Source organism: Buteo buteo, chromosome 21, assembly GCF_964188355.1.
Source record: "Buteo buteo chromosome 21, bButBut1.hap1.1, whole genome shotgun sequence".
Lineage (NCBI taxonomy): Eukaryota > Metazoa > Chordata > Aves > Accipitriformes > Accipitridae > Buteo > Buteo buteo.
The window spans coordinates 6369387-6391448 of record NC_134191.1 but is presented as its reverse complement, the minus strand read 5'-3'; the positions used below and the strand labels follow the sequence as shown (position 1 = coordinate 6391448).

Genomic DNA, 22062 nt, shown 5'->3' with positions numbered 1-22062 from the left:
AGAACTTTCTCCAGTTAAATCAGCCGAGACAAATGAGACAATCTCTATGGGTTTCTGCAGGACACACAAGCAGACAATGCAAACACGAAGTATGATTTACAAGCCCTGTAAGGAGGAAAGTGCTGTGCGGGTGGTATTTTGGAGCCAGGGAATCTCTTTAAAAAGTGTCTTTCTGACCCGTTCAGTGATGCTTATTGTACTGTATTTTGGAAGCCATCGTGGCAACTGCATTTACATGGCACGAAGTTTTACACATTGCTTCTAGTTGGTAAACATGCCTGTTTGAAACCCCTGTGGCTCTTCGTGCTTCTTGAGACTACTGTACTTACAAAGAATAAAAGGCAGTTTTACCCATAGGAGAAGGCAACAAGCAAGTCTGCCTTCGCAAGCAGGGAACAACAAGATCCTATTCAGTTCCTCGTCTACCTTTCAAGACAGAGCTCTAGCCTTTCTCCTACTCTGCTGACTTCATCGAGGCAGCGGAGGGGGACAGAATTTGATGCACAGCAGGGACTTAAAAAAAAACACTCAGCACAGAAGAAATCAGACATTACCCGAAGAGAAAGATGACACCCGACTGCTAGGAGAGCACGGCACCTGCAGACCAGCAAAGCCCAAACTCCTTTGAGATCCTCTGTCAGACTCAAAGCCTGCCTGCAGGCTATGACCCTGTTCCTTTTGAGTGGAGGCACGTTGGTACCAACCACGGAGATGCTCTGCAACTAAGGCCTTGTGAATGTTTTTGGTTATGTGCTCCGTTTTAGCAACTTGCTTCCTTGGAAGCCTTAGGGTTGCATATGGGTTGTGCGGTACTCTGTCCACTTCATCCTCATGGTAAGACCTGAATTCCCTGTAACGGTCATATCCGTAATGTGCCGATGAGCGATAAGAAGGATTGACACTGTACTGTCCCTCCGTATCGCTCTCATAAACGTATCCTCCATTGTAATAAACGTCAGATTCGGTGTATGGGGAATATCCAGAAATATAGTAACTAGAAGAAGGCTGCTCCTGACTTTTGTGGTAGACACCATTGCGGACATCCTTCTGGGCAAGATTTGGCATACTTCCTGAATTTGCAGCAGAAATGTTTTGTTTCTTTGACCGTCTTCGACCCCTGGTCCTGTTGTCGAGCGTCTGAGTAGTATAATATGGATTGGGAGTAGGTGTCACGCAGTAATATTCTGCACTCGACTGGCTAGTGTAGGATGATCCATCATCGAGGATCTCTGTGCTGCTGCTTCGCTGGGACTTGGAGAGGGTGAAGGCTGCCTTTTCAGCAGGAGTCTCGGACAGCAGGTGGGTTTGGGATTCCAGACTTCCACTGCGCTGCCGGCAGTGGTGCGGGGAAACATCTGGCCTGAAACACCACAGATGTCGGTTGGTTAAAGGCAGTCACACGCGAACATACACAGAGAGCTGGAGAGAGCACGCGTGGGTGAGTCAGGCATGCTGCCTCCCCAGTCAAAGCACAATACAAACCCAGTCTTATCTTTCCACGTAGACTATCTGCATTGCAAGAAATTCAGCTTGGCTGAAATTTAGGTTTGCTGCAACAGTAGGGGATCTCTCATGTAAAAATCTATCATGGTGAGCAAGGTTAATCTGTGACAGGGATACATGCAGCAAAGCTCACAAACTCAAATGGTGTAATGATTTACAAGACGGCTCTCTCGCTTTTTAAGTAGGTAAAGTCTACACAAGTAACTGAGCTGGAGCAGAACACAGGAAGATGGGTTTCCTGTGGCTCTGCCTCTCAAGGCTGCATTACCCCAGCCAAATAAACCACGAGCTCTCAATAACATTGTAAGATTTATAGTACCTCTCCTTCCCCAGCATGGATTCTCAGCTGTCTAATAATACAGGTGAGCTCATGTTGCAGCTCTCTTCCCATAGCAAGGGCACTGATTGGGATCTCTCTTCTCTATCTGGCCACTTACATTTTCAGGAGGCTTGCAGGAACATAATCCACAGCAGACATCTGTCAGCTTGTGAACAAGTTTTTTATGGGGAGACCAGTAGCTGATGGACAATACAATTTCATAAGCCTTGCTTTGCTAGAAAACGAGGCTACAAAGGAAATGTAAAATAAATTCTGGCTATCTCACAAGTATTTTACAGAAACTTTTTGAGCAAGCATTACTTGTTAAAACTCCCTATAGGTGCCTACCTGGAAATGACCCTTCTCCTATAGTCTTTCATGATCAGATAGGCAATATTTGTGTGCCAGCTTCCATCTCACTCCTAATTTTGCAGACACCCATTTGTGCGTGCTGCTGTTTGCCCAGACAGGGTTTGCGCTCACACAAACGCCCTCACTCGCATGTCACAAAGCTGGTGCAGAGCTGTGCCAGAAGATCGTGGCTGATATTAACCTTGTACCTCTAATATCCAGAAAAGACATTTTGAGAGCCTGACCCTGCTGTAGTGAAAGCTGCACGGCAAAGGACCCTTTGCCCTCTTAGCACCGTTTGCTTTTATTCTGCTGCTGCCTAAGATGGACATTGCACTTAAAACAAAGCCCCCTTACTGTAAGTGGCTGCTACTGTAGGCATTGCGTGTGAGCACAGGGGTTGTAGGCATGCTTCTGCCCCCGTGGGGCTGGGGCGGCCGCTCCAGGGTTCGGTAAGGACTGCTGTGAGTCGAAAGTGGGTCCCTGTAACGAAGGAGACAATCCCAGTTAGGTTAAACGCCGTGCAAGTTGCAGCAAACAGAATACATGCACCCTAAGTCTTAAAGAAACAAAATGAAGGGCAGAAGAAACATGTAAGGGTGTAACTGGATGAGCTTCCCTGTATAAAGAACAGAACAGTTAAAAAGGAAGAAAAATTCAACCCCTTCTTGTGGTTCAAGGGAGGTCCTCAGAGGATGACCGGTAGGAAAAGCTGCTGCCAAAGGACAGAAGTATGAAGCAGAAGAGACAGAGCAGGTAACAGAAGCAAAGGAATTGGGTTTTAAAATGAAGCATGTCACAGCTAAATGGTTACATATGGCTATAATTCAACTTCTGAACTTCATGTAGAGGACTGTTCTGCTTATCTTGAGGGACAGATGAGAAAAACGCAAAGACCTGACATTGCCCCAGACTTAAAACATTTTTAGGCATGCCTTCAACAGCCTGCTCACACAAGACACAATCCAAGAAATATCAACATCAGTGGGAATCCTTACACTGAGCACAACTAGCACCAGATCAGACCCACACAACACGATCACACAACCATCAGCAGAGCTACTGCTGTCGACATGCTCCATGGAACTGTTCTTCTAGCTCAGCAAGTGCCCAAATCCCATGGATACATACAGAACCTCAGCCAGTCACTGCAGCTGACACTAGTGATGGTAGCTGGTTGAATCCCATAACTCTGCTCTTAAATGGAGAGCTACCCATCAGGACTTAGTGAATTCTGTCCGCTTTGACAATGTACCTGCTGAAGTATCGATACCATCACGAGGGATGGGTATGGTTTGGTGTTATCTGAAGCCATTAAGCACAGTCATCAGGAAAACTACAAGTTGTTTAATTAATACTGAAAACAAACCACAGAAACGGAGACAAAGGGTGACAGCGCTGGTGGGCACGAGCAATTCCTTAAATACAGCCCTCGCTATTAAATTTCTCACCCATCTCAAACCTCTTCACAAAGACTACACTACCCTACAATTTCAGAGACTGTGACAACTACTTATACACACTTTTGTTACTAAACAGGAAATTTATCTCCCATCACCAAATCCTGTAATTGCAGAGGAGTGTGGAGGCAGCAGGCTCCGCTGAAGTGCCCGTAGTAACAGGAGTCTTGGCAGGGGCAAGACAGAGCTTATGCCAGCAAGGCAGAGAGCAGAGCAGCAGCAAGACATCCCTACCTGGAGTGTCTGGTTTCCAAGAGCTGCTCGTTTATGGATGACTTTCTGAGATGAATTCTCTCCACCCCGAGGGACTTTGGTGGAGGAAGCCTTGGAGAAAGCTGCACAGAGCTGGGTCTCTGTGCTGGTACAGGAAGCGATTCACTGACTGTTGGAAAGGAATACGTATTTTGTTAGCAAAATCCTTGATATTTTTGCCCCATGTGCAAATCCGTGGCCCCTAAGCAGAAACACTTTGCACTACAGAGAATGACAGAAGCTGTGAATCTAGAAAGACTCTCCTGCCTGCACCAAGCTCTCCTCCACGCAGACAGGACATCGCAGAGGCTCGTACAACTCCCAGCAGCACCGACTCCTACGGAGATTACACACAGCTTGGGGTTGTGCCAGATCACAAAGTGGAACTTCCTTGGGAAAACACCTGTTTGCAGTGCAATCCTTCCCAGAGCCGAGGAGGCAAGCTCAGCCTCTGCAAAGGCCAGTTCCTCTCCTTCCCCTTCCAGCTCTTTATTTGAAAATGACGTTTTAAGAATTAGGTTTGAAATACAACCTAAAAGGGACTGACTTCAAAAGCTGCTGAATGAGGAAAGACAACTGACAGACACATTTGGCTGAAGGCAACTGGGAAGACGCTGGTTTGATCCTTGTTCTCGCTTTGCTTAAGGCACAACCCAGGTTCCATCGGCGCCAAAAGGAAACTCCAACTAATACATATAAATGCAGGAAGAGTATCACAGAGAACACGTTCACAAGCCAAAGCCCCGGCTCTACTTCTACTTGTACAAGCAGGAATCAGGTGTAACTCCATTTTCGAGTACCAGATGGATTGTACAAGTCTAAAACTGGGACAAAGTGAGATCAGAATCAGGCCCTAACTGAAAAGTGAGTAATAATTTCGATAATGTTTGTCCCCAAATGATGATTATCCAGTTTAAGGGACAGGAAAGCCAAGTCCTTTCCACCTTGTGGAACAGGGCGTGAATGTGTGTGTCTGTGGGTGTGTGTGTGAAATGAGTAAGCTGAGCAAACACCATACCCATGCAAGAAGGCAAGCTCACTAGGTAACAGATAAACGTAAACAGATCTTTTAATATCTGTGACTATTCTACTTTTTTGTGAGTTTTATAGTAGCTGTGAGGACAGAAGGGCTGGGCAAATCCTCCCAGCTCGTAAAGTCCTCCAGCTGCTCACCCACCTCTGGCCAGGTCCCAGGGATGAAGTATTTGACATCCACAGTGCCCTCAGCTTGCAGGTTGGTCACGTTAAAACCACCCACCTTCTCGAAAGATGACTCAGATCAGCTCACAGAACAGAAACTTTCAATAACTAACCCATTATGAGGAAAGACATTCCTGATTAAGCCCTTATTTCTTCTATAAAGTAATTTTCCATCAAAAGCCACCAAAATAGTAGGCTAAAGGACATTAAGTCAAAGCAGCGTCTCTGACCAGGCACACTTCATAGGAAGAAAAGGATAAGCAACATACCATCATCATAGGTGGTTGTATCAGACAGGGAGCTGCTCTCAGACGGAATTATATCATCTGTGAACGAAAACAAGCACTTTAAGCATAGGAGAATCAACATCAATTTCCAAATATCAGATACAGTTTATTTTCTACAGCTTCAGAGCCTGCTGCTACTTGTAACGCTGCAATCTGTATGCTTTAGCCCTCAACAGCCTGAAGACAGTCCTGCTGTGGAGTATATCATGACCTAATTGTGTTCGCTGCAGTTCAGCAAGCTACCTGTGTAATTATCAAAGGAGATTTTTTTTCAGCTGCAGCAGGAATCAGGCCAAGTTTTACAAAGGTGTTTTCCACCCAACTTCCAACAGATCTCACAGGGTGTTTTGGTGCTTCAGTAGGAGTCAGGAGCCTACACAGACATGTAGATCTTGGCTGCTAGCATCTAATCTCCTCTAGGTACACCTGAAATCCCACCAGGTAGGTACGAAATGCCTTTTGAAATTTGGCATTCACTTTTGAATGTTTCATCAGCATACAAATTCTGTTTCAATTAAATTAGTATCAATCCAGAATAATTGCACTGATGTCAATCAAGTTATTGCAAATTCCAACACCACAGAGAGCAGTAACGGTTGTATGGACAATCTTTTCTCTTACATTTTGTTGTTCATTCAAAGAGTTTTACTGCACCTGCCTGTCCTCTCACCTTGACATTACACACTACCACTTGCTCGGAAAGAGCCTGTCCTTGCTAAGGTTTAGAACAGACCAGCAACGGCAGAGAAATTCAGCTGGTGATAAAAAGGAGCACAAAAAATAATTAACCCACAGAAAAATCTGCTCCTAGGCCGTTTCTGGTGAGACACAGTGCTGGTGGGGTAAAAAGTCTCCATGAACCTCTACGCAAGAGGGAGAGGAAGCAACAAAAGAAGACGGTGGCAACCACTTTGTATATGACACCTGCTTCCTCCATCACTCATCATGAGCGTATGCAACGAACGTTGCTCCCTTGATGTCACGCTTTGCTACGAAGAAAGGTCTGGTTACAAGGATTTGGTAAATAGAGCAGCTTTTCAAGAACAGCAAAACATCAGGGCTGGCCCCTGCCCCGAGGGGACTTTTCAGATCACCAAGGATGGGTTGCAGCTCTGCTTGCAACTTGACACTGGGAAAAAGCTTCAGGGGAGCTTATTCACATGAATTTGACCACATGGTGGTGAAACATGGAACCGGGCCCAGTGCAAGGAGGAAAAAAACCTACCTAGGGAAAAAAAAAAGCCAGTCTAAAGCTACGCTGCTGGATTCTTGTGGGGTCTGCACTGCTGACATATAGGGGAGCTCTGAATTTAAATCCTGAATCCGTGCAATTCCCTGCAAAAGTGGAAGAAACTCTGGACTACAGAGGAAGCAAAGGAAAGGGAGAGTGGAACACGGGGAGCAGGAGACAGTCCAGTATGTCCTTCACCTCCCATCCCTTGGGGGCTGGGATGAAAATAGCTATGGTTTGATTCAATAAATCAATGTTACTATTTAACACATTATTTCCAACAAGTCATTCCCCAAATTCACAGATGCAAGTGACTCATCACTGCTCAGCCTTCTGAAACCCTGTACCTTGAGCCCAAGAGTACCCTCAGCGATGGTGAAAAGGTTACACATAAAATCCAATTATTGAAGCTGATGACTGTTCTGCTTCAGATAAACAAATACATGCTGCAGTGCAAGAGTCAAGCACTGGAAGGGAATGCAGCTAACTTACTGCTGGCTAAGTATTTGCTGTCTTGCAGTCTCTACGGGCAGGGAGACCCTCTGAGACATGGAGTTCAGTCCCTTCTGTCTGCATCCACCTTCCCACACAGCAAACAAGGACGTCGTGTATCACATGTTGCAAAATGATGGACTAAACGTATAAGGACCCACTCTTAAGTTGCTTGTTTGCACAACAGGACAAAAAACCGCCTGCAACGAACAAGAGTGAGCGTGCACCTCACATGGCCGCGCTGCTCACCGGTCTTCATTAGCTTCCTGGTCGTTACTAAACATCATGTGTCCCAGGTAATACAGGACCGCCCACAATTAATATCCAGATTGGTGAGCAAGAGACTGGAAAAACAGATGTTTTCCTCATCTCTGTCAATCAGGAACTAGCTGGGCCACATTAAATAGCAATCATCAACCTTTCAGAATAAGCACTTTGTGATGATGGATAGCCCAGTGCTGCCGAGGTTTGCGCTGGGTAAGAATCCAAACCAAGCTCTCAATGGGAATGGGACACAGTGAAGGTTTCCCCAACAGAAACCTGGCCGTGCACAGGAGAAGGGTCTCTTCCAGCAAAAATACATGTTGTCAAGAGGTCCCATCTCAAAGGTCAGTAAGAGGGTATTGCTATAAACAGCAAAAAAATCTTGCATTTTCCTTCCCACCTTGTAATTCCCAGGAAAAACCCCACTAACCTCACAAAACAGCATTTCCTCAGGGAAAAAGAAATCAATTAAACATCAACAATTATCCATATATATATTCCACGGCGGGCAGAAGTGAAACATGTCCTAAAACTGTAAATCACTATAGAAACTAGAAGAGCCTGCAATACCTGTGAGCTTTTACTACTCCCAGACTCCTTCAATTGGCTTGCATACTAGCAAGTTTCCATGGTTTATCATATGAAGCAGCAAGAATCTCTCCTCCCTTAGGAAAATCACACTTTCAGCATGGAGAGGCCAAGGGTATCTGCTTTCACTGTGCTCATCACTAGCAAATGGATTTAGTAAAAAAATCTGTTTGCCACTATTTGCATTCATAAACTCTTGAACTTCATTAATGTCTTTTTGGAAATCAGTAATTTTTAATCAAGAAACAAAGTCTTTGATCCTTATTTCCTCGATCCTGTAGAAAAACTCACATGCTCTATTTTTGCTAGAACTGAAGCATTGTGGAAGGGAAGGGAGAGAGATCTTGCGTGTGGCGGCTTAGACATACAACTGAACTCAATACACTACGAATTCAGACACCACACCAGTTTTGGCTGAGATGCTCCTACCAGCCTTTCTATGTATAGCACCTTCGGTCTGTAGCTGGTGCTGGAACGTGTCTGCACTTGTTCCTAAAACTGCAGTTTATTCTGCCCTCAGCCTATAAGCAGTGCACTTGGCCTATCAGATGCAGCAATTGCATCTCTTTTTTTCTTACTTAACTGCCTTGGAGAAGATAAAAACCATATAGAGAAGATGTAAACAAAACTTGTAAGTGAGCCAAATTACCTTTTTTTCCCCCCCTCCTGTTTTCATCAGAACACAGGGAATTCTCTTGCTTACCTGGTAGAGTAAGAGTTGATTTCTGGGTTGGTTTTTTGCCACACTTTATTCTATACTCATTTATGGAATTTTCTATCTCTTGCAGCTTTTTTACAGCATCAGCATACTCTTGCTTTCTTTTCTTCTTCACATTTTTGCAGAGGTCTGCCTCACTGGCAAGTTTCTTTGCGGCTTCCACCAGCTTTTGCTGTATGATAAAATTGCTCTCCAAGTCCTGCAAAGCAGGATCCTGCAAATTTGTGAGATGAATTATTTGCCTGTACTCTGGGTAGAAATTATCAATGAAGGTTATTGAATAGATCTATTTTTGTGGTAATGAAGTAAAATCTTGAGCACGAAACACAGAAATACCGAACTTCATACACAAGATACATACACAATCTCAGCATATGAAAGTCTTAAATCTTATTTCTCTGACTAGCGTAAGACTATGAGATCTCTTGAGAAAGGTCCAAAGTTCTTGAGCCTGGGTGACATAAGATAGATACCTAAATTCAGGTTTAGACTGCTAAACCTCCTGTTCTGAGTCCAAGACTGAAAATGTCTGTTCAAAATCTCTCTCTACTTTGGAGAAAATAAAAATGGAAATTTATATCACCATACCTACGTCACAGGGAGTTGGAGGCTTTAATTAATTGTTTGTAAACAACTTTAAGAAGCTCAGATGAAAGGCACTGCAGAAGTGTTAAAAACCACGTTATTAAATCTGGTCAGTAGGATTTTGTAGCGTTTAAGCAGTTTACGTAAAATTAGCTTACTGCAGACATGGATTACACCAGCCCTGTGAGCCAGGGCAGCAAGTTTTTGGTGAAAGACAGATGCAAAGTGCCCAACACCTACTTACTACTTGGATGATACAGCTTGTTAACAAATCTCACAAGGAATGAGGGGGAACGGTATGTGTCCAGAAACTGCAAATATCTGAATTACCATATCTCCTGAGTCAGTCTCCGCCAGCAAAGTTCATATTAGCTTCTTGAGCAATATGGAGAGCTTTTACTGAGGTGGAACTTGCATTAAGCCAGAAATAAATCTCCTCCTTCTGTCACCTGTCACACAACTATGCTCACGGACAGATGATTTTGGAAGGGGGACAGCGCACATCCCTGCCACGTTCTGGGTTCCAACACAATTTCAACGCGACACAAATCAACGCTCGAGAGCAGCTCACAGCCACCGGTTGCCAAACGGCATTACGCACCTGCTCCTCTCTAATTAGCAGCAAAATGTCCATTAAAATTCAAGCAGCACGGCCAAATCAGGGGTTCAGGTCAGGGGATTTTAACGCCTTTTGGAACAGCCAACTTCCTGGTCATTTCAAAGGCAGCATGGCTGAAATACGGGCGGTACCTGTCTAAATTTCCCAGCCTATGCAAGCGACTGTCCTGGCCGCCTCCTCTTAAAACAATCGGGGAAGAGCTGGCTTATTTACAAGGGGCTTTGGCCACCGGTCTAGCCACCCCACCTCTGCCGTGAAAACAAACCGCAGCGCTCACCTCTTCGCTCGGGAGCAGGTTGTCATCCAGCTTGAACGCCGTGCCAACACGTCTCCTGACCTGGGGAGGTTCCTCTCCAGCGCTCACTGGATACTCCTTGGGCATCTTGCCCGTCAGCTCCTGGGGAACAGAGGAGGCTCCGCGTGAAGGTCCGGAGGGAGAGAAGGGCTCTCACCCTCCCCGACCCCAGCGTAAAGTGCAGTTCTCACCGCCTCTCGCAGGCAGATTTTCTTCAGCTCCTCAACTTTCTGAAGCAGTTTTTCCTGAAGGAGTTTCTCCTTCTTCTTTAGTTCCATGATTTTCTCCTTTTTTTGTTCTTCACTGACCTCTGAATCCTGAGAGCCTGAAAAATACACTCTCTGTATCAGAGGATTTACAGGTGAAAGCTGTTTTTTTCCAGTTAGGTAGGCCGAGATCTCCCCAAAGCAGTCCAGCCCAACAAAACAACACATTATCCCAACTGCAACATCCAGCTCTCATGTCATCCAGCAAGTAGGTTTTTAGGAAATCCACACTTTTTCAAACCCCCAGTGCATATACTTGCACGGTAAGTCCCAAGTATACACCCCCAAAACCCCACCACCCAAAATATAAAACATTGTATTAGCAATATCTACTATATACTTGATATTTTGGCTTTGACTTTGCTTTCGAGACAGACACTGAGGCTCCTCACTTGGGCTTCACCTCGGGGCACCTACATGGGGCAGCCAGGCTTCTCCCTCCCTGCTTTTCCCCTCCTCCACAGTCACAGGAGAGATCCAAAGTCCACCCCAGAGCTGAGCTTTCTTTGGAAGTATTTATCTTCCCTGGTCATTTTTGAGGAAGCTCGGGGCAATTCCACTCCTAGAATGGGTGCTTATAGGTAGCCTGGATCAAATATCCCCTGGACTTTGACAAGACTTACAGTCACTCAAGGACTGACTGGTAAACCGATATCAAATTATTCACGGACCAAGAGTATATGGGTGCTTATCCATCTAGCATATTTTTATTTCCTTATTTAGTTACATGGGGGAAACAGCAGATTATACTACTGCTGTTACTGTTTCAGATACATAACTAATACATGCCTTCACATATGTCACCGTGTTTATGGTCAGGTAGCCTTGTTTTCCCTTTTAACATACACAAGCCCCATTGTACTTCACTACCTTGCATTCACACAAAGTATTACCTGATGAGATCAAACTGCCGTTGCTGGCCATAATAAGCTGGTTCTTTGCCTCCAAAGTCACTAGCTTTGAAACTTTCGGTGTTCCCATCTCTGTCAGATCCATGGCGATATCATCCAAACTTCTGGCTGAAGGAATTTTTGCCTGAAGGAGTTAAAAAAAAAAAAAATAAATCCAGCCTCATCAAGTTACCTCTAATTAACTTCAGAACACAGGGTCACAGAAGATGACATTTCACACCTCATCTCCCACAAAATTAAGGGCTAAAGCAACAGCATGACACAGGAGCTTGCAGCGCACAGGGCTCTGCTGGCTTTCCTCTCCCCCTCTGCCCTCAAAGCCTGAACAATCTCCCAACTCAAAATCTATTTGCTGTTTGCACCGTGTTCAAAACGAACATGAGAAGGAGACAAAAGAAAATGCAGATTAAACACAGAGATGTGGGAATCCCCTCTTCTGTGATTACACTTCCATAGCCCTTAATTGCAAGCAGACTAAAATGGATCGAATAACAATACTGTCGCTAATAGACTGCTCAAAAAGCTGACAAAAACAATTTGTACTTTTTTGTCTGGAGAGTAGTTCATCCGTGGAAAAACATACACTGAAGGATACACAGGAAAGGTGTTGAAACTTATGCCCACAGTAAAATGCCTTATAACTTACTTTGCTTTGCTTTCTGTCCAAGTAAAACTGGTGTTGACTGATTGCCATCACCCAGATGGACTTGATCAGGGAAGTGTTTGCATACCAGGTTTGCACTACCAGTCCGCTCTGACCAAAGGTCCTTCTTGACACCGAAATTCTGAGGAAGTGTGATAAGAAATGCAATTCCAAGACAGGTCTTTGAGGTTTAAAGTTCCAAACGCCTCTCTCTCAACCAGGCAAGGCTCAGCCTTTATTTTAGAGATGTGAAAACTCAGATCTCCTTTTCCCCATCACCCGGTGCTGCTGCCTTTCCCCCCTCCTAACCTTCCCTTAATTTTACAAAGTTAAAGTTGAAGTCACTCCTGGTTGAGCTTTGCAACACGGAGCAGTAGCAACTGCTGTGCCTTTTAGTTCAGCAGCACAATCATGTTGCCGAGACCGATGGTTGGGTACGCTATAAACCTAGAAAGGGCGAGCAGACTGCCTTGGGATCCTGAAAGGAGCGATCAGGCAGGACGGGGGATCTGGGGGGATCAGCAGAGAATCTCTCTGCCCCTCCTGGCCCAGCTGAGAGGCACGGCAGTTCTGCGCCAGAGGTAGAAAGGACGGCAGCAGGAGAAGCAGAAAGGAAGGTGAAGTCAGAAAATTCACCCTGGGCAAAGGCTCTTTCTTCTTGGGAGGGATCTTGAGGGGAAGGCGCAGGAAAGCAGCCTGCGGGTGAGCTCCCACCCCAAGCGGCAGTGCTGCTGTGGACCCCTGAAGGGTCGAGCTCGGAGGAGGGAGCATCACTGCCCAGGCAGGGGAAGGCAGGAGGTGAGCAAGAAAGTCATGTCTGGGTCCTGCAGGCTGTGTTCCCGGGTCTCCTGCTGCACAGGCACGTTACAGGGGCCTCTCATGGAAGGGTTTTGTAAAGCGAGCAAATTTGGCCATGACAAATAGTTCTCCCTCTGCTCCAAGAACTCCCTGGGTGGACACCACAGGCAATCTGAGAGAAGGACACCCAGAGCTGTAACACACCAACCGTCGCTCCAGGTTGCTCGCTACGACCGTGACCTTCCTTCTGCAACGTCACAGCGCTACTTGCCCATCACGCACAGCCCGGATCCGGCCCCAGCCCGCCCTCCCAAATGCAGGATCAGGCTCAGTGTCACAAAGCCCAAAGTCAACTCAGGTCTGTGCTGAACTCAGAGGCACTTCCCATCCCCATCCACTAACACGAGATGACAAATCCTCAGCCTGGGTAAAGATTCCTCCCGCTGCTACAACTGCCTCCTCCAGCCTTACCTGCGGGGATCGTGTACTTCGACGGCAAATTTCTTTTCACGGAAATAGAGATTTTCCAGCTGTTTCCATTGAAATAGCTAGGAGAATTGGGAGAGAGAAATAGAACACTGTCACTACAAGAATCACCAGTCTTCTCCCCCCAAGGTTATGTAATTTCAGCAAATTACAACTCCTGTGTATCTTCAGCTATGGCATGGACTCAGCAATAACATTCATGACATCAATCAAAATAAGGACGTACATATAAATACATAGGATGCTCCTCAAGTAATTTTGCACTCTTACTGACAATGCATGGCAGATTGAGGATTTTGCCTGTGACAACATCTGTTTCCATCAATAGCACATTTAATTTCGCTGCTAGAAGTTCACAGAGATCTTGGGAGGGCAACTAAAGTCTTCTGATCTCTGATTAAATGCAAAAATCTCTATACAAAGTAATTGCATAGACACCTATGGTCTCTTCCTGCAGTCAGAACATCCCCAGGGAATGGCAGCAGCCCAGGGAAAACCAAGACCATTCTCTTCTGAAGACACTGGGTGAGAGATTCAGCATGACATTTTGGAGCAGGGGTACAACACGTACAGAGAAAGAGCAGCTACAGGAGGAAGCCACCCCACAACACATACTTCTGTAAGGAAACCACAGATTTCCTGCAAAGTGCCATCTGGGAGAAAAGATCAAAGTCAAACGGGGCTTGGCAGCTGCACCCGTGGGATCAGAATTTCGTACGAATCCGCTCTCCCTTTGCACCGGCGTTAGCCACCCTCTGGGGATGACCCATCAGCATCTTCTCAGCCCAGTTTGGTCGAGCCTTTCCCCGGCCCCTCGGTGCGGGTTTTTGCAGCCCCCCCTCCGGCAGTGCCAGGGTGCGTGGGCGCACACGGAGATCTGTACGGGTGTCCCCAAGGACATCACCTGAAGATGACGGGGTGTACAAGTACAGCAGCACATGCTGTAGCTTACAGCCGGCTACTTTCCAGAGCTAGAGCCCATCCGGAGGTACTTGAGATAATTCCACCCAGGCAGGGCCAGCATTAAGTGGGAAAGATCAGCTTGCCGTATCGCTGATTTAGCTGAGGCACCCGGGGGCATTACGTGACCCCCTCCTTCCCTGCAGGAGTTTTCCAAAAGCCTTCAAGGCTGCAGCCACCACGCCAGAAATCCCCAGGACACGCGACATTCCCGCTGGCCTCCGCCAAAACCCAACGTGCCACGCTCCGACTACAGAAGAACTTTCGTAAAAGATTACGTATTACACCACGCCGCATTTGAAACACTCTTAACACGGGTCATAAATGAAACATAACCCAGCGCATGTGTTTGTGGGGAAAGCTCTGGCTCTTTCAGTGACCTTTCCCTCTGTTTAGTTAAAGCTTGCCTTTCTGTTACTACAAATTATTATTAGATCCTGCTATATGAAAAAATGCAGCAAGGGGAATGTCATTTACTTAAACTAATAAGCCACTTTTTGGAAGACCGTGGAAGTTTTACTCTGCTGCTTAAGTAAGTTTATCTTTGTATTAAAAGCGCCCTGTCCGGTCACACTGCTTTCAGAAGTGCCCTCTTTAGAACTTATTTTAAATAAATACACTTAAAAAAAAAAAATTAAAAAGAAAACAGCTCGCGCAGATCGTTGAGCAATAGCACCCGTGGGTGCTCCAGCACGCCGGGATCCCCGCCACGACCCCCGGCAGCTCAGCTGCCTCCCTCCCCCCGTGCACCCTTCCCTTCCCCACGCTCACCTCCCCGCAGCACCGGCCCCTTCTCCCCGGCACCACCGACCGCTCTGGAAAGCGTCGAGGGCGACATGAGCCGAGCAAGAGGCGTCCCGCCGTGCCGGGATGCCGCTCGGCTTTCCTCGGCTTCGCCTCCCACTGCTGACACACGCCTGACATCACCGCCTCTCCCGCCGGCGACGCCTTCCCGACCCACCCTTTCCCTCAGATAAAAGGGGAAAAAACCTGAACCGAAGAGAAGAGAGGACAGAAGAAGGTTTCTACCGAAGGGCTGCAGCCCTTCGGGGCACCCCGAGGTCTTCGCGGGGGGCCGAGGCGGGAGCGAGCGTGGCGAGGGGGGGGCTGCAGCAGGCAACGCAGACCCCCGCCACGGCCGAGTCCCGGTCTTGCCGGCATTGACTCAGAGAGGCAACAGGTTCGACCAGAAGCATCGTGCCACGTTCCCCGCCGCCCCGCTCCCACGCTCGTAAAAAAACGCTGGGTGTGCTTCAAACATGACCTCTGGAAAAAAAAAAAACCAAACCCTCGCTGCTGCTTATCGGTTGCGGGCGATGACACCCCCCCCCCGTCCCCTTTTATCATTTCCTCTGGGTTTTTCCCCCTCCGGATGCGCTTGGCATTCCCGAGGGCTGTGGGAGATGGGGTGACCTCTCCTAAGGGCAGCGAGGGTGAAGAGGGTGGCATTTGGCAGGGGGACAAAATGCAGCTGCCCCCCCAGCTTGAGCAGCTCCTGCCCAGGCAGGGGACACACCGGCGGTCCAAGGGTCGTGGTGGGCCCTTCCATGAGGAGCTGCCTGTGCAAATCCAACGCCAGCCCCGGGTGAGATGCATCCCTGAGCATCTGTGGTGCCGAGAAAGGGGAAAAAAAAAAAAAAAGAAAAGCCTTTGCATTGGTAAGGAAACCTGCATGGAATTGCCTCAGGATGTGGGTAGAGCTTTGCCCCATTTCCTCCCCACCCTGCGAGATCCATCCCAGCCCAAAAAGGAGCTGACAGATGCCCGAAGCAATCCTTCCGGGTACATTCAGCACAAAGATATTCGCCTCCTTGCCCAAAGACACACACGACAGGGACAATGCCAGCTCCCCCATCTGCTGCTCCGCTGCAGAAGAGATGGGGAAGCAGCGTTTGAAATTCCACACGCAGGACAGATCTTTTGCTCTTACGGACTGAAAAGTGCCCTGTCCTTAAGCTCTCTCACTTAAGAACAATATAAGCTCCTTAGCAATCAACTTCTCTGCAGTCAGGTCCTTAAAAAAAGGCCAATGATTATATGAGTAGCTTCACAATAAGTTGTGGGCTAATAACATTTATGTCAGTGCACTTAAAATAATCATCAATGAATGCATTAAGTTTCTGCTAACATGTCTGGATTCATGAAGACAAGAGGGGAAAAAAGGCCTCAATACAAACCAGGGCAAAAAAGTAATAAAGAATAAACTAGAGTAACCCGAATGAAATGCTATAAACACCTTCAAATAAATTTTCTCTAAACTGTGGTCAAAAGGCAATACTCAGGAAACTGTCACTGTACTGGAGTTTTCCTGCTCCCTTCAAATACTCCCTAACCCTGTACAGACATGTTTCTAAATCATTCCTAATTTCTATCTTACCTAAACTACATGCATATTAAAAGACAAAAGAGTTGTAAAAAAAAAAAATAATCTGGAAATCTGAAACTGGTTTTTGAGGGCTGGAGGAACAATTAGGAATAATTAAAATGTTTTTGTGGAAGTTTTGCAATGTATGTTCCCTTTAACTAGATGATTAGGTCCACCTGAGCTAATGAATGTTTTCTTAATAGCCTTCCCATCCATTTAGGTTGCCAGGTCCTCAAAGGCTCCTGAAAACTCCCATTTAGCATAGCAGGGGCTGCCTGTCCGACTCTACAGGTAGAATTTGGCCTGGTCAAGGTTTGTTTTCTGGTTCTTTTTGGAGAAGGTGGAGGTGCAAAGCGTCCCCGATCACACCTCATTACTCGGGCACCTCCGTGCACCAGCCAGACTCCTACCACCCAGCTGCTGCTTTTGCCAGCCCCTGAGTTTAAGCTGCCTGCATTTCTACTGTGATCCTCTTCGAGATACTAGAGAACACTAAACAAAAAGATATCGCCCTCCTAACCCTCTTTCCCATACAAAAAGAGCTGTAACTGTAGTCTAACGAGACACAAAGCAGGCACAGACGGCTTAAGTAGTGAGACACCTTATTAAAAGCAGCAGCTGGTTTTTTACCTGGCCGATCTTGCATCAAGTTTTGAATAAAATGCAAGTTTGTCTGGGCCTGACAGCAAGAGCTCACTGGCTCAGAAAAACGGCCCCATCAGGATCGCAGGCAGGAGCTGGCAGAGCCCCTGCCTTCAGAAACGTGTAAGAGAGCTTCTCAGGGGCTTTGCCGAATATTCCTATCATCCTGATGCATTTTGTTTAACAAAAAGATTAAAAAATTCTTGTTTTGTTTTGGTTTTTTTTCCGCAACGGGGTGAAAAATCTGGAGAGGAGCTGGCTGGAGGGGTTGTGTGACCAAGCACTTCTGCAGAGCTGCAGCATCAGCCCGGGGCACGGCACATGCCAGGGTTGCATCTGGGATGTTTCCAAGGTTGATGGCAAATTCTGACCAAGATCTAAATTACCCACATCTTTGATTTTTCACCCAAAGGGTCGTCGGGTAAGGTCAGCGTGGAAGTGCAAACCATGCTGCAGCGTTTGCAGCAGCCTTTCCATCGGGAAGCGCTTTCAAAGCACCTCGTGGTACGTGCGGTGCCTGTAAGGAGCTTCGGCAACCAGCATCCCAGGAACTGGCTGGGAACGGCAATCTCCAGACAAATCTGGCAATTCAGACCAAGGAAACATAAAAGATTTCTGCCCATAGGAATGCACCCCACCCCGATGAAGGAAATTACCGCCCTGCTGGCAACACTGGAAGAAGGGCTGCGTTTCAGCCCCCTCTGCTCCAGTTTGCTGGCTGGCATGCTACCTTCATTTGAAATCTCTTTGTTTTAAATTGCTATGCCTGGCCATGGAGGGAGGCATTTGGGTAGATGGCAGGAGAGCCAAACCGCCCCACCTGCAGCAACTTCTGAGAGAAGGCAGCAGACAGCTCCCACCTCTGCCAGCATAAATTGGCAGAGCTCACCTGGAGGCATCCTTCATCTCTTATATATTAAGCCATTCCTCTAAAAGCCTCTTGAATCATATTTTTTTCTAATGCATTATGATCCATCCTCTCTAGGTTCTCACTAGCATTGGAATTAACAGGAACCAGAGATGTTTCGGCACCAAACTGTCCCAAAAAAACGTATGTTTTGGGGCAGGTGACATTCAAGCAACTTTCCACACATCTGGAAGGAACTGAATTTCAGAGCAGCCGCACAACAGCTATGTGTTTATTTTAAATAATTGTGTGAGCTTAGTATCTTATGTCTAAATCAATGGCTGCTACTTGACTTAGTGAGAAATAAACACCGTAAAAGAAATCTCTGCCTAATTAGATCCGCCTGCTGAGGAACCCCGTATGAATGCTGTTGTGTTCTGAACCATTCAGCAAAGCAGGACAGCAAATTTACATTTACTTGATGTTCTGCAAGGGAAAACTCACGGCATCAGCTCTTAGTATATATTAAATGAAAAGAAAAATATCATAAATATTACCCATTTCAAAACTAGTATACCCTGACGAAAACACTTCTGAGAACATAATGTGTTCAAGACAACCAGCAGTAGAATCAAAATTCTTGTAATTTAAAACAATAGCATAGCAAGATTAGTTCTTCTCTTCAGATATTATAGTTCATTTATCACCAGGGAGTCGCCCACAGAAACACAATGAAGTGCAAGAACAAGTCAAAAAGCCAGCAAACTGCCTTCTCAAATTCCCATCCCTCAGAGGATCACCACGTATTGGCTGAACGCAGAGTAAACTCAACTCATACCATAATACATGCTCCATAAACAAGATGAGGCATTGTTTATCTCACCAGTGAGAAGAATAGGGGTAGAGATAAAAGGGAGATCTGTTCTGTTTTGAAACAGCATACAAAGTCCTGGGACCTGTTTTATGCTTTTCCTAATTGATTCAGAAGAGACTGGGGACAGGATCTTGGCATGCCACCCCATAGCAAGCAGGAGGCATTTCTCCAAGCAGGAGACCTCTCTCGGTATTAACTGCAGCTGAAGGGAGAATATGTTTGCAAAGCAGCAGGACTGCAGAGTTAATCCCAGGTCTGAGCTGAAATCTGAACAAGGGTTGCCAAAGCCAGGTTTTTTTATGCCCTGTGAGACTTCAGGATTATAATGAACTGAGCTCAGTGTAACCTCCAGCCAGTATGGAGCCACTGCTTTTATCCACAAAGAAAAAAGCAATTTTCATAAATGACACAAGAAATAATTCTCCACTTTCAGCCTATTACAGCACTGGAGCACAGTGCTTCCCTCGGTGCCCATCAGCTCGCAGTCCCAGGCACAGGGGTAAAAACACAGGCTCGCTTATCTAGAAACCGCTTCTAAAGCAATACAAGCTTTCAGGAGTGACTTACGGAAACAAAACTCCTTTCTCCAAACCATCTCAGGTCAACCAGCAAAATATTAATAGCCGGACTCAAACCTCCCCAGCCAGCTTTACACAGACAGACAGCCACGGCAGGTTCTCCTGGTCCAGCCCCGAGTTACACACCGTCCTCTCCAACAACACACGTTCCACTCACGGATGATTGACGGTACATGCGCAAGCGTTGGCAAGGCTGGGTGATACGGATCTGGAGATTGCTTCATCCAGGTCTGCCTTGCAAGCTGTTTCCTGTGAAGAGTTCTCAACCTTGGACTTCACGCAACAGTGTTGATCCAACAACAAAATCCTGGGATAACCACTGTGCTCCAAGGCTCGTATTTAGGTCTCTTTGCCTAAAGACCTACTTGAATAAAGCCAAAAGATTTCACTTTTTGAGAAGGACGGTTATATTTGTTGGGATCTAATTGACTTTGCATTAATGGGTGCAGTTAATTTTGTATATATTATTTTATTATTTTTAAAATTTTATTCTAAATATGGACTTGGCTCTCACCAGGTGCCTCTGATGAACACATTAAGCAAACGCAGCCTATGTCTGACAGCATCCATTAGCATTGCAGAAAAGACACGGAGGGCAGAATAAAACCCCCTGGTGTGAATTCAGCTGGAGCACAGGCACCAACTCCTGTTCAAAGCCTCCCACCTGAAACTCAGCAGCTTTCCCAATGCAGCAGAGAGGTTTGCACACCCAGAGATCACTTGTATCTTTAAAATTAGGAATGGCCAGCTTGGCCTTCATTAGACTTGGACTCAGCTTTTCCCTTTTATTGAGTTTATCAGATGCACTTATATTTAAACATCACTAACTGGAGAAGTGGAGCACAATAAGGAGGCTCTTTCCCAGACGGCTGGGGATAAACACAACAGAACTTTTGATCCACAGTATAAACAGCAGGATAGCACCAGCACATGGCAGTTGTGAGTTTGGCTCCATCCCAAAAAAGCAAAGCAAGAAAATTCTGCTAAATCCAGCAAAACTAGCACCTCTGCTCCAAAAGACAGGCATAGTTTACCTGCCTACTCCCCTCTTGCCTGCTGCTTCGGAAAGGACTGTGCTTGCTGACTCCTCTCTCTCTGAAATAGATCCTGATACATTCATAAATATGAACAAACAACAATATTGATTAAAAGGAAACTCCTGCCTGCCGCATCACAGGCAGCAAGGCTATAGCTACACTGAAATAAACAGCAGTGTCTCGGCATTTTAACACCAAGACCAAGTCGGGATATGGGTGCCTCTCTAGACCCAGCGTCTGCTTTCCCCCCTGAAAGCAATCTGATTCCAATTATTTCCATGGATCACATCAGAAGTGCACTTTCCATTTCAAATCCTGAAACACTTTTTGTATAAAGAAACTGTTTGCATATTTAGCTACATGTTAAAAGTAGCCATGACTCAGGACAAGCTATGGCTTAAGTAATTTTTGTCCCCTCCTATTGACACCAGACACAAATCCATAAGGATACTACAGCCATATCCAACTCCACTTCTTCAATCAGCTTATTGGCATTAAACCTTCCCTCTGCATTTAGGTTCCTCTCTCCCACCTTACCTTTTAATCTCTATCCTCTGTTGTATAACTATCATTACAGTAAAGCAGACAACTATTATTTCCATTGTAACACATCCACTGCAGAGGTGACCTATGGTTTTTATTTTATTTTTCTTAAACACAACTCCTGCTGCATTCAAAGGCAACGCCTCGTAACTAACTGTAGCAGGGCGTGACTTGGTATCTGGGCCCTTCTGACCTTAAAAAATTTTCTTAATCTGCCTGGTTGATGTTGTAAACTGAAATCCCACAAGCATAAAAAGTGCTTGGCAAAGCAATGCTTCTAGCCAGGCAGGCTGCATTTTCTTGGAGAGCATCGCTGGTCACAGCTGGACATCTTGGCTAGAGAATGATCTGTGTTTGACCTGACCGGAAAATCTTGTAGATGTTGCCTAAAAACAGAGAAGTGCTCAAGAGCAAGAGGAGCTCCTTGATGCTCTCCTTTGACAATCAATGGGTGCATTAACGTTGACTTGATTTTCTAGGGTTCCGCTTGTGTGACTGTCATTTAGAACAGGTGTGGTGATAGAGACCCGGGATGAAACTATGTGCTTTACTAAACAAAGCAAAGGAAGGACATATGAGTTCAATCTTGGACACACAGCTATATAACTATACCAAAAGAAACCAAGTCATAGCCTGCTCTGGAAAAAAGAAAACATCAGGGTGGGAGCTTGAAGGGGAATTACTCTTAACAAGAAAGTTTTGTTAAGCTGTGTTTTTTGGCACAAATACACTAAACAGTATCATTTTGCAAATGTAAAATTCCCTGGCAGGAAGCACACACTTCACGCGAACTCCTGCCCAGATCATTCCTGGGGAAAGAGAACAGCAAAACCCCAGGTCTCCATCTCCTCATGGCTTAAATGTGTCAATGAAGACATGACCAGAAAGAAACCACACACCCCTGCCCAACGGCGCGGCTCCTGCACGTGCAGTCCTGGCTCTTCCCCC

The 22062-nt window shown here is 46.1% G+C and overlaps 1 protein-coding gene across 4 annotated transcripts in view; it reads right to left on the bottom strand.

Annotated features, from left to right (window-relative positions):
• The window catches only part of FRMD4B (FERM domain containing 4B), a 117885-nt gene that overhangs the window by 3225 nt on the left and 92598 nt on the right, over window positions 1-22062 (bottom strand). For all 4 annotated transcript variants that reach the window (XM_075053603.1, XM_075053604.1, XM_075053602.1 and 1 more), the window contains exons 12-21: window positions 13254-13330; window positions 11988-12126; window positions 11324-11465; window positions 10356-10489; window positions 10147-10266; window positions 8651-8879; window positions 5355-5411; window positions 3868-4015; window positions 2531-2656; window positions 555-1360 (exon numbers count right to left, since the gene is read on the bottom strand). In XM_075053603.1, the coding sequence (XP_074909704.1) occupies window positions 555-1360; window positions 2531-2656; window positions 3868-4015; window positions 5355-5411; window positions 8651-8879; window positions 10147-10266; window positions 10356-10489; window positions 11324-11465; window positions 11988-12126; window positions 13254-13330 (1978 nt within the window). The remainder of the gene's footprint in view (window positions 1-554; window positions 1361-2530; window positions 2657-3867; window positions 4016-5354; window positions 5412-8650; window positions 8880-10146; window positions 10267-10355; window positions 10490-11323; window positions 11466-11987; window positions 12127-13253; window positions 13331-22062) is intronic.